We start from the raw sequence: 18,937 nt of genomic DNA on the forward strand, positions 1-18,937 counted from the left end.
CACAACCTCATGGTTTCTAGTCGGATTCGTTTCTGCTGCGCCACAACGGGAACTCCAAGAGTCTAAAACTTTTAAGACAACAAAATGAAAATATAAAATACAATTTAAGAGAGTTCCCTTTGAGGTTCAGCAGGTTAAGAACCCATCTAGTATTCATGAGGATGCAGGTTTGATGCCTAACTGCACTCAGTGGGTTAAGGATTTGGCGTTGCCATGAGCTGTGACATAAGTTGCAGAGATGGCTCAGATGCAGTGTGGCTGTGGTATAGGCTGACAGCTGCAACTCCGATTGGATCCCTATGGAACTTCCATATACTGCACATTCAGCCCCCAAAAGATACATAGATATATAAAATATATAAACACACATATACTGAAACTCAACTACTAGAATTCTAAGTTTCCACACTAGAAAATAGGCACACATGTATACAAGGAGAGCTGCAAAAGAATACTTTTTATACCATTATTTGTGAAAGGGAAAAACTGAAAACCTAGAAGTCCATTTTGAGAGGAATTGCTATTAATAAAAACTTTTTTCCCCCCTGGTTGCACAGGCGGCATATGGAAGTTCCCAGGGCAGGGATCAAATCCAAGCCACATCTATGCAGAAACTATGCCATAGCAGGGGCAATGATGGATCCTTAATCTACTGCACCAGGCTGGGGATTGAACCAGCAACTCCCCAGAAACAAGCCGGTCACTAACCCTCTAGGCCACAGTGGGAACTCCTTAATGAAAACACTTCTAAGCAAAAAAAAAAAAAAAAAAAAAAAAAAGAGAAGAGAAAGAAATGAAGAGAGAAAAGAATTGTTTGTTTGTTTGTTTTTGTCTTTTCACTATTTCTTGGGCCGCTCTTGTGGCATATGGAGGTTCCCAGGCTAGGGGTCGAATCGGAGCTGGAGCCACCGGCCTACGCCAGAGCCACAGCAACGCGGGATCCGAGCCTTGTCTGCAACCTACACCACAGCTCACGGCAACGCCGGATCGTTAACCCACTGAGCAAGGGCAGGGATCGAACCTGCAACCTCATGGTTCCTAGTCGGATTTGTTAACCACTGCGCCACGACGGGAACTCCAAGAATTGTTAAATAAATCATGTACATCCATTTTATGGAAACTATGCAGCAATCGAACAACACATATCTACCAGATACTGACAAGAAAAGACTTTAAAGACATGGTGAAATGAAAAGAGCCAATTATGAAACAAAACACAAGCAATAATCCAAGTAAAAACATACATACACAAAAGTATGCTATATATTTGTATATGTATATATGCACCCATAAATACGTATGTATAAAGACACATCTATAAGTATTTATCAATGCATGTGTCATGTTCTATTAAGGACATACACATAACTGATAATGGCTGTTACCTCTGGGGAGAGGAGTGGGTTTCAGAGGTATGGTGTAGTCATAAAGGACCACAACTTTCAATGTATGTCTGTCTACTTTTCTTAAGACTCTATTAAGGTGCTTAAACAATTAGTAAATAAAGACAAAAGCTTCTCTATCCCTACTCCATTAAAAGGGCAGAAGAAAAGTGTTTATAAATGCTAGACTTACCTGGTATGCCACTTCATATAAACAGCCATCCTTTCCAGCCAAGAAAATTCTGCCATTATCGGTGGAAGTTATTGTTAAAAGATAAGTATTATCAGTAGGAAGAGAATATAAAGGATCTGGAAGCAACTGCATTCCGCCACACATACTGTCATTGAGAACTCCAGAACCTATTTTTTTTTTTAAAGAAAGAGTATTCAAATCACTATATGAGCTTTTAAAAAGTTTAAAATAATCACTGCATTATCTTCAGAATTGATATTCTTATTGAATTTGTGATATGCTCAAAAATTTCATAAACTGTATGTGTAACATACATTTTAAAATTACTATAAAAAGTCTGATGTAAACAATTTGATAATTCATGTTAAATAGACCCTACAGTACGCATACATATAAAACATAAAATATATAGCACGGATAATTATATGTTATATGCAGATATATAAAACAGAGTAAAACATCAAACAAAAAACTAACTCAAAGGATTAAATTTTGGAAAAAGACCTAGGGATGTGGCACCAATAATCATGCCAACGAAACCAATGAGTGTGCTTATAATAAATTAATTGAGGGCTTCTTACTTTAAGGGAAGGAATAATGTATATTTCAGTGATCCATATGTTAAAATGGCTAGTCAAAAAAAATTTTAAGAAATTGAAGGCATTATTGAAAAATTACCAGTGACAACTATTTCTCTTCTATTAACCCTCCTTCATACTGGACATTTAAGAACTGTACATGAATATAGTAAATATATCCAAAATAATTTTTTGGTGAAGTAACTAATCTGAAAGGTATCATATCTATAGGGAAATATTTTCCTAAGAGCAAATAGCCTAGAGAGTTAAGTTAGCGAAAAAGATTAGTTTTCAATTACGATATTAAATTGTGCAAAATATATTTATTTTACAAAAACACATGTGCATTGCTATACCTGTCTGCAAATTAGTATAGCTGAGTCCAAGAATCACAATATCCACTGGGGTTGCCAAAACCAGGAGGTGTCGTACGTGAGGCTGAAAGATGCCTAAAATAAAGTCAACATGGATTAGGGGCTGTTTTCTGGAAAACATCCAGCATTTAAGCATTAACAGAATACAGTTATCTTTAATATGAGCTACGGATTTTAAATTTTATAGTTGATTTACAATGCTCTGTTAAACAGATTAAATGGTGTATGAAAAGGGTCAATGTGATTTAGTTCATTTTTATGTTAAAATATTACTACCTGTCATCAATTAATAAGAAAACAGTACTAAAAAAACACTTCAGAAACAAACACTTCAGTATTTAATGACATTTAAAATCAGTGTTACATTATGAAATAGTTTAGGTTTATTAAAACATAAAAATTTTGGAGTTCCTGTCGTGGCTCAGCAGTAATGAATCTGACTAGGCTCCATGAGGTTGCAGGTTCAATCAGTAGCCTCATTCAGTGGCTTGCGGATCTAGCATTGCCATGGCTGTGGTGTAGGCCAGCAGCTGTAGCTCCGATTCAACCCCTAGCCTGGGAAATTCCATATGCTGCAGGTGTGGCCCTAAAAAATAAAAAATTTTTAAAAAGTAGACATAAAAATTACTTTGTATGGAGTTCCTGTTGTGGCTCAGTGGTAACAAACCCAACTAGCATCTTTGAGTATGCACGTTTGATTCCTGGCCTTGATCAGTGGGTTAAGGATCCAGCGTTGCCGTAAGCTGTGGTGTAGGTCACAGATACAACTTGGATCTGGCATGGCTGTGGCTGTGGTGCAGGGCAGCAGCTACAGCTTCGATTTGACCCTAGCCTGGGAACTTCCATATGTCCTGGATGCGGCCCTAAGATGACACAAAAAAAAGTTTCTGTTGTTACTCATGTTCATAACATTATTCACAACACCTAAAAGGTGGAAGCAACCGTCCATCAACGGATGAATGGATAAACAAAATGTGCTATGTATATACAATGAAATATTATTAGGCCTTTAAAAAAAAAGGAGTTCCCACAGTGGCACAGCAGAAACAAATCCGACTAGGAACCATGAGGTTTCGGGTTTGATCCCTGGCTTCACTCAGTGGGTTAAGGATCCGGCATTGCCATGAGCTGTGGTGTAGGCTGCAGACAAGGCTTGCATCTAGTGTTGCTATGGCTGTGGCGTAGGCCAATAGCTGTAGCTCCAATTAGACCCCTAGCCTGGGAACCTCCATATGCCACAGGTGCAGCCCTAAAAAGACAAAAAAAATTTTAAAAATTTAAAAAAAAAGTGTGGACCAGTATAAGATGTCATGTCTAATTAACACTGTCTTCACATTATGACATCCAAAAATAGTGTGCCAACGATAGAAACTTCTCTTAGGGTTTATTTTGAAGACTGTTCTCACTTCCATGAGCTATCAAGAATTAAAATTACAGACACAAAAATGGTTTTTAAATTCAGTAATTAATGAAAATGTGTAATGCAAAAAACTTGAGGTAAATCAAGAAAGACTAACAAAAAGCAAGATAAAATTCAATTATTATAGTTTAACAATTTTAAAGGCAGACTCGGAGTTCCCATCATGGCTCAGTGGTTACCGAATCCAACTAGGAACCATGAGGTTGAGGCTTCGATCCCTGGCCTCGCTCAGTGGGTCAAGGATCCGGCATTGCCGTGAGCTGTGGTGTAGTCACAGACTCAGCACGGATCCTGAGTTGCTGTGGCTCTGGCGTAGGCCGGTGGCTACAGCTCTGATTCGACCCCTAGCCTGGGACTCTCCATATGCCGAGAGAGTGGCTCTAGAAAAGGCAAAAAGACAAAATAAATAAATAAATAAATAAATAAATAAATAGGAGTTCCCGTCGTGGCGCAGTGGTTAACAAATCCGACTAGGAACCATGAGGTTGCAGGTTCGATCCCTGCCCTTGCTCAGTGGGTTAACGATCCGGCGTTGCCCTGAGCTGTGGTGTAGGTTGCAGACGTGGCTCAGATCCTGCGTTGCTGTGGGTCTGGCGTAGGCCGGTGGCTACAGCTCCAATTCGACCCCTAGCCTGGGAACCTCCATATGCCGTGGGAGCGGCCCAAGAAATTGCTAAAAAGACAAAAAAATAAAATAAAAAAATAAACAAAGGCAGACTCATGTATACCATAAAGTGAGTCAATTGTTGAACATTCCTATTCCCTTTCTATATTTCTAATTAGAAGTAATTCAAAACAAAACTCCAACAGGAAATCACTTAAAATACGTTATCAGGAGTTCCCGTCGTGGCTCAGTGGTTAACGAATCAGAATAGGAACCATGAGGAGTCAGGTTTGATCCCTGGCCTTGCTCAGTGGGTTAAGGATCCGGCGTTGCTGTGAGCTGTGGTGTAGGTTGCAGACGCAGCTGGGATCCCGAGTTGCTGTGGCTCTCTGGTGTAGGCCGGTGGCTACAGCTCTGATTAGACCCTTAGCCTGGGAATCTCCATATGCCACAGGAAGCGGCCCTAGAAAAGGCAAAAAGACAAAAAATTTTAAAAAATAAAAATAAAATACGTTATCATTTAGTCCTAAAATATTTGGAGTCTATGTACATACAAACATAATTTAATCTTTATATTTTTCTTACCAGCTTTTGGTTTCACAAGCCCCACTGCAAGAATAGTCTCACTAAGTCCATCAAAATAGGCAAGATCTCCTCTGTCAACAGTTGAAGAAAAACATGTTATATAAAGAAAAAGTTGTATCTTAAAATAGTCTTTAAGACCACAAAATATAATGAACCAGCAAATAAAACTGTTTCAGTTCCAAGACCCAAGCATGCAGGCTTGCCAAAGGCTAAGCATAAACCAAGAAAAGGGAGAATGCTGGTTCCTATTCCAAACATGCTCCACCAGGTTGTAAGTCTCAAGTAACAGCAATCTACTGCTGGGTCAGAGGCAGGAATAGGAACACTGAGAGAAAGTCTCGAGGATCCGAACTTGTATCCCAAGTGCAAGGTCTAAAGGAATTTGAAACCTGTGGTCCACTGATAGTAACCACTGCCACAACAAAAACAAACTCAGCTTAAGTCCTGACTTGGAAAAAGTCAACTCCTCCCCACCAAAAAGGCCCACCTGTTAGGCCCTAGCAAAGGAAGAGACATGCCCACTTTTAAGGGTAAAGGCGATTTACTGCAGTATCCTCTGTCCTACATGTGATGTCTGGCTTTGAATAACAAAGCATGAGCAAAAAAGCAAGCAAAAAAGTACCCCAATGTCAAGAAACAAAGCAGTCAACGGAAACAGAGTTAGCTGTGAGATAGATGTCCAAACTAACAGACAGGTAATTTAAAACAATTATGATCAATATAGTGTAGGCTCTCATAAAAAAGATAATGGACATGCATAATTATTAAGAATAAAAATGAAGGCATTCCCATCATGGTGCAGTGGTTAACAAATCCAACTAGGAACCATGAGGTTACGGGTTCGATCCCGGGCCTCGCTCAATGGGTTAAGGATCCAGCGTTGCCGTGAGCTGTGGTGTAGGTTGCAGATGCGGCTCGGATCCCAAGTTGCTGTGGCTGTGGTGTAGGCTGACAGCTACAGCTCCGATTAGACCCCTAGCCTGGGAACCTCCATATGCCACAGGAAGCGGCCCTAAAAAAGGCAAAAAGACAAAAAAAAAAAAAAAGAATAAAAATGAATATATTATGTACAACATTAACAAACTGTGGCAACATTCATGGTACATGAAGAACAATCACAACCATCTATTACTGCTATTATGACCATATGGCATTTCAACAATAAAAATAGCTATGAAAAGTTCTGATTAGGGAGTTCCCGTCGTGGCGCAGTGGTTAACGAATCCGACTAGGAACCATGAGGTTGCGGGTTCGGTCCCTGCCCTTGCTCAGTGGGTTAACGATCCGGCGTTGCCGTGAGCTGTGGTGTAGGTTGCAGACGCGGCTCGGATCCCGCGTTGCTGTGGCTCTGGCGTAGGCCGGTGGCTACAGCTCCGATTCAACCCCTAGCCTGGGAACCTCCATATGCCGCGGGCGCGGCCCAAGAAATAGCAACAACAACAACAAGAAAAAGACAAAAGAAAGAAAAAAAAGTTCTGATTAGAAGAAAAAATTAACACAGAAGTTCCCTTGTGGCACAGTGAGTTAAAGATCTGGCGTTGCTGTAGCTGTGGGTGCAGCGAAAAATAATAATAATAATACAATCCTACTGAATAGCACAGGGAACTATATCCAATTTCCTGGGATAGACCTTGATGGAAAATAATATAAAAAAGAATATATATACATAGGTATATAGATATACATGTAAGACTAAGTCACTTTGCTATACAGCAGAAATTGGCACAACACGGCAAATCAACTGTACTTTAATAAAAAAGAATAGTAAGTAAAAAAAAGATCAGCAAACAAAAATGGTTTCATTTAAGCTACAAGTTCTCATTTGATGTCAATTATGATTCAGTGACACTGTGTGTGTGTCTGTGTGTGTTTGTGTGTGTTCCTAACAAGTTCGTTAATTCCTTAGGAGCAAGAATAACATCTTAACTATACATATGGACCTTCCTCTGCTTATCTCATATCTCACCTAATACCGTGATGGAGAAATGAAAGAGAAAAATTTTTCCAGAGTTCCCATGGTGGCTCAGTGGTTAACGAATCCGACTAGGAATCATGAGGTTGCAGGTTCGATCCCTGGCCTTGCTCAGTGAGTTGAGGATCTGGTGTTGCCATGAGCTCGGATCCTGCGTTGCTGCGGCTCTGGCATAGGCCAGCAGCTACAGCTCTGATTAGATCCCTAGCCTGGGAACCTCCATATGCTGCGGGAATGGCCTTAGAAAAGGCAAAAAGACCAAAAAAAAAAAAAAAAAATTCCAAAGAGCCAATAGCAAGTTAATCAAATCTATAAACTAATTAAGCAAGAATGCCTTGGGGCCTTCACTCAAGACTCTATTACATACATTTAATTTATACAAGGTCAAGCCAACAACAACTGTTACATAATACTTACAATAAAACTGTTAAAGTACTTCACTAAGAGTAACAATGAAATAAGAATAAACAAAAAGAATAACAACAAAACTGTTAAAATACTTGAATAAATTTACAGCCTACCACTACACAGAAATTCAAAGAAAACGGGGGCCTTTAAAAATGTCAAACCATCTCTCAAGGAATTACTGATAGACTATCTTTATTACAGAAGAGCTTAGGAAATAAAACTCCTGCTATTCAGAGTCATACCCAGATCCACAGCATCACCTGAGAGCTTGTTATAAATGCAGACTCTTGAGCCTCACTAAGAATGATTACAGCATGATCCACATTTTAACCCTATCCCCAGGTTGGTATGTATACTGAGAAGCACCAAGCCAGATGTTACAGGAAAGAAAGATAAACCAGTTAGCTTTTAACAAGTAGAAGAGTAGTTCCAATAAAGCTAATCTAAATTCTAATGATATTAAAGCAAACCAGCCATAAATACATACCCATCTTCATAGTTCCACATGAATATGTCACTGTCAATTGTGAGCCAAGCTCTACTAATAGGAGGGAACACGCCCATCATGCAGTTACACTGCATATCTGAGGTAGGGTGGATGTAAGGTAAAAAGATTTCAATCTCATCTCGCTTAAACTTATTTCAAAAGATTTTGATTTAAAATGCATGACTAATGGAGTTCCCAATGTAGCTTAGAGGTAATGAATCCGACTAGCATTCATGAGGATGAGGATTCGATCCCTAGCCTCACGCAGTAGGTTAAGGATCTGGTGTTGCTGTGAGCTGTGGTGTAGGTTGCAGATGTGGCTCAAATCTGGCATTGCTGTGGCTATGCATAGCCTGGCGGCTGCAGCTGATTCGACCTCTAGCCTGGAAATCTCCAAATGTCATGGGTGTGGCCCTAAAAAGACAAATAAATACATAAATAAATAAACAAAATGTATGATTTTATCTATCTTCAATAGAAAGAGCAAATGAAATATCCACTTGCAATGAGCTTAATGAAAGCCATAATGTATGACTGAAACACTTATAATTTCTAATTTTTAAACAATGATATCTAGGAGTTCCTCTTGTGGCTCAGCTGGTTAAGAATCCAACTAGTGGAGTTCCCGTTGTGGCGCAGAGGAAACAAATCCGACTAGGAACCATGAGGTTATAGGTTCAATCCCTGGCCTCGCTCAGTGGGTTAAGGATCCAGTGTTGCTATGAGCTATGGTGTAGGTAGCAGACGCAGCTTAGATATATGGCGTTGCTGTGGCTGTGGTGTAGGCCGGCTATAACTCCAATTAGACCCCTAGCCCGGGAACCTCCACATGCTGTGGGTGTGGCCCTAAAAGGACAAAAGACAAAAAAGAAAAAAAAAAAAAGAATCCAACTAGTATCCATGAGAAGGCGATTCAATCCCCTAGGCTGGCTCATGAGGTTAAAGGATCCGGTGTTGCCACAAGCAAGGTTGTGGCTTAGGTTGCAGTTGCAGCTTGCATCTGGTGTTGCTGTGGTATAAGCCAGCAGCTGCAGCTCCGATTCAACACCTAGCCTGGGAACTTCCATATGCCACAGGGGCGGCCCTGAAAAGAAAAATAAATATATAAATAATGCTATCTGACCATTTAAAATGTACTCTGAAGAACAAATGTAATGTTTTTACAATTACTAACTTAACAAAATTGGTTCTGAATTATACCATTGAACTTGGACGTTAAAAAACTGTTTATAAGAGTTATATAAACAGCTTTTATAATTATATAAGAGCAAGAGTGATTAGGAATTCCCACTGTGGTGCAGTGGGTTCATCATCCAGCTTGCCTCTGTGGAGGTGCCATTTCAATCCCAGAGCAGTGGGTTAAGGATCTGGGATTGCTGCAGCTGTGACAACCTACAAGCCTCATACAAATTGCAAAACAAACAATTATTTACGTAATTATAAGACAATGAAGCAATTGTGAAAGAATAACTTCCTTTAAAGGAAATGTCTCTTGTATAGTATTACCAGATTAAAGAATATTAAGAAACTAAGCAAGGGTAGACTATAAGAAAGGTGCATTACCTATTTATTTATTCATTTTTAGCTGTTTAGGGCCACATCTGCGGCACATGGAAGTTCCCAGGCTATTATATATTTAACAGCACCATTTTACAAAGTCTCATGAACAGTAAAAATTACAGGGAAAAAAAATCCATCAGATTTTACTGGTTTTTCTATTTATTTGATAAATAAGCATTTTCCTTAATTTTTCACTTCTTTCTAAATCTCACTATATATAAATACGAAACCTTTTCACACTAAATTAACATACTTTAAAATTTTTATGTAACTACTCAGTTGATGAAGATGCCATTAGTATTTCAGTTTCCTACAACTTTAGATACAGATTCTTATTGTGATCCTTAGAAATGCAATTGCTTATAAACTTCAGTTCACGAGTTCCCATCGTGGCTCAGTGGTTAATGAACCCTACTAGCATCCATGAGGATTTGGGTTCAATCCCCGGCCTCGCTTAGGGGGTTAAGGATCTGGCGTTGCTGTGAGCTATGGTGTAGGTCACAGATGTAGCTAGGATCCTGCGTTGCCGTGGCTGTGGCAAAGGCCGGCAGCTACATCTCCTTTTCAACCCCTAGCCTGGGAACCTCCATATGCCGTGAGTGCGGCCCTAAAAAGACAAAAGACAAAAAAAATAAAATAAAGTAAAATAAACTTCAATTCTAAGATACTAGTAAGTACTGCTATATAGCACTGGAAACCATATCTAGTCACTTATGATGGAACATGGTAATGTGAGAAAAAGAAGGTATATGACTGGGCCACCTTGCTGTACAGTAGAAGCTGACAACACAGTAAACCAGCTATGACAGAAAAATTAAAAATCATTTAAAAAAAAAACTTGCTGTAACAACAAAAGAAAAAATAAGGTACTAGTAAGTGAAAAAACATACCAAAACCTTTTTTGGGGGGGAGGGTGCCTGGCAGTTTTTGTTTGTTCTAAACATTTTCAGAACCACATAACAGTTTTAAAATATCAATATATAGGAAACAATAAAAACAAAAACCATGGGTATTTGAATTGAAGAAGTAGGGTAGTAAAAACTTCTGTGTATAGCACTTAATTGTAAAGTAATATTTGAGGCAGAGTTTCTTGTAAACAATTCATTGTCCTCAAGGTCCCCAATTAAATGTGACTCAACTTTTTTTTTGGGGGGGGGATCTTTTTGCCTTTCCTAGGGCCGCATCTGCGGCATATGGAGATTCCCAGGCTAGGGGTCCAGTTGGAGCTGTAGGCTGGCGGCCTATGCCAGAGATGCAGCAACACAGGATCTGAGCTGCGTCTGCAACCTACACCACAGCTCACGGCAACACCAGATCCTTAACTCACTGAGCGAGGCCAGGGATCGAACCCACAACCTCATGGTTCCTAGTTGAATTCATTAACTACTGAGCCGGGACTGGAACTCCAAATGTGACTCAATTTTTAACATTCAAATTTACATGAAATTTTCCAAGCACAGGGCAAATCACACACATACTTAAATATATTTTAAATAAATCCCTTATATGAACTTACATGCAATACACTAACTAAACACAAAACAAGAATTATAACAAAAATATCAATTTTTAAATTTTTTAAAGTGTTAAATAAAAAATAATAGGATACGTCCAAACTGTTCAACAAGCTCAGGTGGGAGAGGAACTCTTCGGATGGAACTGATCTCTGGAAGGTTGGGTACTGAAAGCAAACCAGGTCCTTGTAGAGGATAATCCATATCTGACATGCCAGAAACAGTAGGATTATCTACAAAAAATAAAATGGAAAAAAAAAAGCATTTATTTAAAATAACAATGTATGGGGTATCAAATGGTCATACAGAAGTACTGCAATCTAAAAAAAAAAAAAAGTGCATCTGGTGGTTCTAAAGGTACAGAGCGAATAACGTAGATCTGACCCGACATAAAGGAGACTTGAGAAATTTCCAGTATTAAGATGGGGGGCAACTATTGGTTTCAGCACTGAACAGAAGGTTCTCTTTCACAAAGACTCCATAAGAAATGTTTAGTTCAGTAATTTAGTATTTCCTATTATTTTACTAGTATGAATGGAAAAAAAAATTTATAAAATTGCTTTGTGGAGTTCCTGGTAGCCTAGTGTGGCATTGTCACTGCTGTGGTTCAGGTCATTGCTGGACCACAGGTTTGAGCCCTGTCCTGGGAACTTCCCCATGCCGCAGGTGTGGCTTTAAAAAAAGAAGGAGGAGTTCCCGTCCTGGCGCAGTGGTTAACGAATCCGACTAGGAACCATGAGGTTGCGGGTTTGGTCCCTGCCCTTGCTCAGTGGGTTGGGGATCCGGCGTTGCCGTGAGCTGTGGTGTAGGTTGCAGACGCGGCTCGGATCCTGCGTTGCTGTGGCTCTGGCGTAGGCTGGCGGCTATAGCTCCAATTCGACCCCTAGCCTGGGAATCTCCATATGCTGCGGGAGTGGCCCAAAGAAATAGCAAAAAGGGAGTTCCCGTTGTGGCGCAGTGGTTAGCGAATCCGACCAGGAACCATGAGGTTTCGGGTTCGGTCCCTGCCCTTGCTCAGTGGGTTAACGATCCGGCGTTGCCGTGAGCTGTGGTGTATTGTAGGTTGCAGCCTCGGCTCGGATCCTGCGTTGCTGTGGCTCTGGCGTAGGCCGGTGGCTACAGCTCCGATTCAACCTCTAGCCTGGGAACCTCCATATGCCGCAGGAGCGGCCCAAGAAATAGCAACAACAACAACAACAGCAACAACAACAAAAAGACAAAAAAAAAAAAGAAAAAAAAGAAATAGCAAAAAGACAAAAAAATAAATAAATAAAAATAAAAAAAGAAGGAAAGAAAAAAAAGCCCTGCTTTGTTATCCTCAGATAAAACAATTGTGGACAAATAAAATATTGATTGCGCAAAGAACAGCTATTACCTTTCTCATTTAAAAATTAGATAAATTTATGGAGTTTCCTTCGTGGCTCAGTGGTTAACAAACCTGACTAGGAACCCTGAGGATGTGGATTTGATTTCTGGCCTCATTCAGTAGGTTAAGGATCCTGTGTTGCCGTGAGCTATGGTGTAGATCAAAGGCATGGCTCAGATCCCACATTGCTGTGGCTGTGGGGTAGGCCTGCAGCTGTAGCTCTGATTCAACCCCTGGCCTGGGAACCTCCATACGCCACTGGTACGGCCCTAAAAAGACAAAAAACAAACCAAAAAAAATTAAAAGTTCCAGTCGTGGCTCCTAAACGAATTTGACTAGCATCCATGAAGATGCAGGTTCGATCCCTAGCCTTGCTCAGTGGTTTAAGGATCCCGTGTTGCTCTGAGCTGTGGTGTAGGTTGCAGACTCTGCTGGGATCCCTCATTGTTGTGGCTGTGGTGTGTGCTGGCGGCTACAGCTCCAATTCAACCCCTAACCTGTGAACTTCCATATGCCACGGGTGCAGCCCTAGAACAGAAAAGACTAAATAAATAAATAAATAGAAAAATTTAAAGAATAAAACAATCCATACCTTTTTCCATTATGTATTCCACCCCCATCAACACACAAATACAGGCATAGCTGAGAGATATTAAGGGTTTGGTTCTAGACCACTGCAATAAAATAAACACCTCCATAAGGAGAGTTACATGAATTCTTTGGTTTTCCAGTGCATGTAAGTTATGTTTACGTTATAGTCTAAGTCTTAAGTCTAAAAAAACAATGTGTACACCTTAATTTAAAAAAATACTTTATTGGAGTTCCCATTTTGGCTCAGCAGTGAAAAACCTGACTAGTATCCATGAAGATGCAGGTTTGATCCCTGGCCTCGCTCAGAGGGTTAAAGATCCGGTGTTGCCATGAGCTGTGGTGATCACAGACTTGGCTCAGATCTGGCAGTGCTATCCTATGGCTGTGGTGAAGGCTGGCAGCTACATAAAAAAAGACATAAAAATAAAAAATACTTTATTGCTAAAAAATGCTAACCATCATCTGACAAGGCAAGGTTGCCACAAGCCTTTAATTTGTAAGAAACACAGTATCTATAAAGTGCAATACAGCAAAGCACAACAAAATAAGGTATGTCTCTAATACCGTATGAGCAACATTTTATCAAGGGCTGGAAGGGGAAGGACCAGACTGCATTATAAAGTGTTCTCAACTGGCAACTTTTCTGTTGCTCCAATGCCAGACACTAAGGGCAGGGCCAGGCTGGTCTATTCAGTCTGTCCTTCCTAGTCCTGAACAGGGTGTTTCAAATCTGACGACCTATTTATCCCAGGCACCTCTTCAGGCTCCCTAAAATTCAAAGATGTTGGGAGAAACTGACATATAGAACAACTTCAAAATGTATCATGAAAATTTAAAAATATATATACAACTAGAGAAAAATGCAATCAGTCCCTATGTATTGATTACCCAGCTTCAAAAATTTCTGGTAACATGCCCAACCATGTTTCATTTGTATCAATCATTATCCACTCCTTTCCTAATGTATTTTCGGAAGCAAATCAGACATCCCATTCAATCCTTTTTTTTTTTTAAGGGCCGCACCTGTGACATATGTAAGTAGGTCCAATTGGAGCTACAGCTGCCACCCTACACCACAGCCACAGCAACTTTGGATCTGAGCCAAGTCTGCATCCTATACCATAACTCACGGCAACAATGGATTCCCAACCCACTGAGTGAGGCCATGGATCAAACCCACATCCTCATAGATACTTAATTGGGTTTGTTACCGCTGAGCCACGACAGGAACTCCCCATTTAATCTTGAAATATAATTTTAATAGAACACTGCAAATGTTCATCAGGAATGGAAACACAGAGGATGGAATTAATAACTGTTGAGGATATAAACGATTAAGAAAGACTTTACAGAGAAAGTGACTTGTTTCCCCTTCCTTAAACGGTCCAGGTCTTATATTTTCTTTACTTATCATGCCATGAATTCATAAAGACTGGTTCCAATAGTTCAGGCTCCTTTCCATTATTTCTCACAAAGTGTGCTTCTTTGGGTGGAACAGGCTGATACTTCAGCTGAACCCGCATACCTGAGAAAGTGATGTTGCAGTCTGGAAGAATTGTCAGGCAAAGAACATTCTAGAAATGATGGAACGGTACATGTAAAAGAAAATCCTGAAGAGGCGGTTTCTTACGGAAAGCATGTTAAATTCAGTATGACTGGAAAAGAGGATGAGAATACTCTCCGAATAGAAAGGAGATTCGGTTGAAGAGGCAGGGGTGTGTAAAGGTGGAGAGGATAGGCAGGACTGGGGTCAGATATGATGAGAGGACCACAGTGTATGGACTCTTTCTACATCTTGCTTTGAGACGTAGGGCAGTCAAAAGGAGTAGTGCTGTTCAAGATGAGAGTTGCTAATAGGTTACTCAGTTCTTACCAGACAAGCCTAGGGTAAGTAGCTGTCGGGAAGAAACACTATCTGCTTTGTTTCTTTTTGATTATAAGTCTACTCAATTAGTGAATTTTTATAAATCCTCAGTGGTGCCTTCTAGGTTTACACTGCACAGATCATCCTAGTTAGAATATATTGGTTCTTGCTTACCAAAAATCTTCAGCTTACTCTTCTCTACTCCAATTTCCAGGTCACAAAGTGGTGACTTTTTCCTTAGCAACTTATATAGTTCCATATGCCCTGGCCTTAACTTAAAATCGCTAATCAAAGTATTTTACAGACATCTCCTTTTTGTTGGTACAAAATGTGCCAACCCTGCTCATCCATCATCACTGCTGGTCTGCCCTATCGCTTCCATTATCCCGCTGGTAGTTCTTTTTAACACCTTCCAGCACTTCACATTATACTAACTCCACACAGAACAAAGCATATCTTTAAGTGAACACAGTAAATTTCCAAATTAACTTCCTGTTCTTCAGTTCTACTCTAATAATAATAGGAGGAATTAATTAACTAAGACTCAGATCAGGTGATCCTCCTCATGTAGCCTTAATGATAAACACCTGAAGGCAATGAGAGGCTCATTAAGGTTAGAGACCACCTCTTTCTGCTCCAAATGGGGGCATGCTCTTCACTCCTATCCTCTTAAGTACCTACATGAAGAAAGTGAGCAAAAAACTGAAAATGGGCTCTTCTCCGCCCTCCAAAAATGCAGTAAACAGCGTGCCAAATCTCTGAATGTCTTCGCCGATTCACCTCGGGGATAAGGACCTACTTAGAGAGGCAGGCGAGAATCTTTTAGGCCGAGAAACAAGTCACCATATGGGCATCGATCACTCACTTGGGGCAGGCACCATGAGAAGCTCAGAAAGGTCCGGGTACATGCGGTCTTCTTGCAATTGACGGTCGATGAGCCGCCCGGCATTTTCCAAAGCTTCCTGCAGGGCTGAGGCCGACGTTGAGGCCGGCATCGTCTACCCCAGCAATGAAGACGGCATCTCGAAAATCTGAGACACCGGCGTCCGGAGAAAGTCAAAAAGCAAGGAGAAATAAGAGAAAACCCAAGACGCTAATTGAGCCCCAAAGCTTACGGCGCGCGCGCCAAACGAGCGCACAGGCGCCAGTGCATGACGTACTTCCGGTTCATCCGGGGAGGGATTTGAACACAGCATTTCGGAGCTGGGAAGAGGAAGCTGTTAGACTGGGCTGGATGTTAGGGGTGGGGCTAGCGAGCGGGAGGCGCTTTCGAGCTAGCTGGCTGGATGACTGGGTTCGGGAAGAAGCCGGGAAATCGGGGGGGGGGGGGTTCCTGCAGGGAGGGAGGGAGGAAAGGGAAAGGGGAGGGACTGGGAAGGAGAGGGTAGGAAAGGGGGGTTGGGAGGGTAGAGAGAAAGGGGGCGGCTAGGCGCTGTGTAGGTGGGAGTCGGTTAATGTGGGTTCTGCGCAAGCTGCCCTGGTTCTGGTGGGTTTAGCGCGCGCTAGGACCTTTGCGCTCGGGTTTCTCGAGCTTCGCGGATGGGAATCCCATGCCTGCAGCTGTATAAGTAGGCGCGTCAGTTTGTTTTTCCAAATAACTTCTTGAAAGTGGATAGGAATTGGTAACTCTTGGTCAGAAACAATTTGCATGTAAACCAAAATTTCACTACCTTTCTTACGGGCTCTGGTGTAAATTAAAATAATCTGGAAGTTCCCGCTGTGGAGCAAGGAGATTTAGGTGTCTCTGGAGCCTGGGAAGCAGGTTGGATCCTAGCCTAGCATAGGAGGTTAAGGATCCAGCCTTGCCACAGGTTGCTACTATGGCTTGGATCTGATCCCTGGCTGGAGAACGCCTTATGCCAAGGGGTGGTCAAAAAGGAAAAAACAATCTGTACAGCAGAAGTTGGCACAACGTTGTAAATCAACAATAATTAAAAGAAAAAAAACCCTCAATCAAGCTTCCTTTATGTGTGTTGCTACCTTTTCACTTTGTGTCATTATTGTGAAAAAAATATGTTTATGGACATATTCAATGGGTGCACGGAGCTGTTGCCTTGCTTATTTCCCATTACAGAGAGGAAGTAGATGGTCAAATTCACTGTTTCATCCAGGGCCCATAGTAGAGCGCCTGGTATAAAGTAAGCTACCCAGCAGATCACCCACTCTTCCAGAAACTGAATTTTTTTTTTGTCTTTTGTCCTTTTAGGGCTGCATCTGCAGCATATGGCTAAGGGGTGGAACCCACATCCCCATGGATACTAGGGGTTCATAACCCTCTGAGCCACAACGGGAACAACATAGACTAGTGAATTTTAATTTGACAAAGTTCAAAAAAAAATTTCACTGATGGTTTCAAATTATACATGAGAAAAGGTGTTTACAAAACTACCATTAAGTTTTGGTATGCTATCATAGAAGACTATTCACAAGTGTCTAAAAAGTTATTAAAATACTCCCTTTCTTACTACATAACTGTCGTTGGCTCCTTTTCTGCATATATTTCAACTAAATAACACATCACAACAACAGATATGAGAATTTAGCTACCTCTTATTCAGCCAAACATTTAAGAGATCTGCAAATACATAAATGCTATTCTTGCTAATGGTTTACTTTTAGAAACTATGGTGATTTTTCATGAAATATGTATTATGTCTATTAATAAGGATTAGGCTTATCCTTTCAAATAAGTTACTTTTTTTTTTTTTTTTTTTTTTTTTTTGTATTTTTAGGGCCATACTCACGGCACATGGAGGTTCCCAGGCTAGGGGTTGAATTGGAGCTGTAGCTGCCAGCCTACACCACAGCTCACTGCAATACCGGATCCTTAACCCACTGAGCAAGGTCAGGGATTGAACCCAAAACCTCATGGTTCCTAGTCGGATTCATTAACTACTGAGCCACAACGGGAACTCCATATTTCTGAATTTTAGTAAAACCATGTATAGTCCTAATAAATGTTGCTGAATGAAAATATTTACATAAATTTACTCATTGGCCCACCAGCACCTTAGTCTCCTATCTCAAACAATGCTCTGTCTATACACTCTAAACAATAATCATCAAAAAGAATATCATTTCCTTTGCTCTTAGATGAAAATTTATTAACACGGCCTCCAAAGCCTTTCCACCTTCATTTCTTTCTATTTTCCACCACACCAGTCTTCTTTCAGTTATATACGCGGCCTCCAAATACAATGTCCTTAAAGTTCTGACTTTTCACCATAGCCCATATCCTTCATTCAACTCTACTCATCCTTCAGGTCTCGAATTAAACATCAGGGAATTCACATTATGGCGCATCAGAAACAAATCCAACTAGGAACCATGATGTTGCGGGTTCAATCCCTGGCCTCACTCAGTGGGTTGAGGATCCGGCGTTGCCGTGAGCTGTGGTGTAGGTCGCAGACGCAGTCAGGGTCTGGAGTTGCTGTGGCTGTGGCATAGTCCAGCAGCTACAGCTCTGATTAGACACCTAGTCTGGGAACCTTCATATGCTACGGGTGCAGCCCTTAAAAAGACAATAAAAATAAAAATAAAAAATCAGTGCTCTTGTAAGCATTTAGAGACCATTATATACCTCCACCTAAGTTAGGCCCCTCTATCTATCACGCAGTCTGGTACACTTGCTTCATAGCACAATGCCTAAGTGGACACCCAGTATTTGTAAAATAAATGAATAAGAGAAAGTATCTATAAAGGCAAAAGCTGGAGCTCCCGTCATGACTCAGCAGAAACGAATCTCACTTGCATCCACAAGGACGCAGGTTCGATCCCTGGACTCACTCAGTGGGTTAAGGATCCAGCGTTTCTGTGAGCTGTGCTGTAGGTCGAAGACGTGGCTTGGATCTGATGTGCTGTAGGCCAGCAGCTACAGCTCCGATTTGACCCCTAGCCTGGAAACCTCCATGTGCTGCCAGTGTGACCCTAAAAAAAAAAAAAAGGCAAAAGCTACTCCTCTTTGGTGCAGGGTATTATACAACTTGGGACAACAAAGTTTAGTCTCATCTCAAGGGATTACTGAACCACAAAAGTCAAT

General features: G+C 40.9%; 1 protein-coding gene across 1 annotated transcript in view; it reads right to left on the minus strand.

The window, feature by feature from the left end:
- NUP155 (nucleoporin 155) overlaps nt 1-16,330 on the minus strand; it is a 69,677-nt gene extending 53,347 nt beyond the window's left edge. The window contains exons 1-6 of the mRNA XM_003133893.4: nt 15,764-16,330; nt 11,173-11,310; nt 8,004-8,100; nt 5,137-5,207; nt 2,510-2,602; nt 1,576-1,742 (exon numbers count right to left, since the gene is read on the minus strand). Coding sequence (XP_003133941.2) covers nt 1,576-1,742; nt 2,510-2,602; nt 5,137-5,207; nt 8,004-8,100; nt 11,173-11,310; nt 15,764-15,893 — 696 coding nt within the window. The 5' untranslated portion in view covers nt 15,894-16,330. The remainder of the gene's footprint in view (nt 1-1,575; nt 1,743-2,509; nt 2,603-5,136; nt 5,208-8,003; nt 8,101-11,172; nt 11,311-15,763) is intronic.

This window comes from Sus scrofa, chromosome 16 (genome assembly GCF_000003025.6).
Source record: "Sus scrofa isolate TJ Tabasco breed Duroc chromosome 16, Sscrofa11.1, whole genome shotgun sequence".
NCBI lineage: Eukaryota > Metazoa > Chordata > Mammalia > Artiodactyla > Suidae > Sus > Sus scrofa.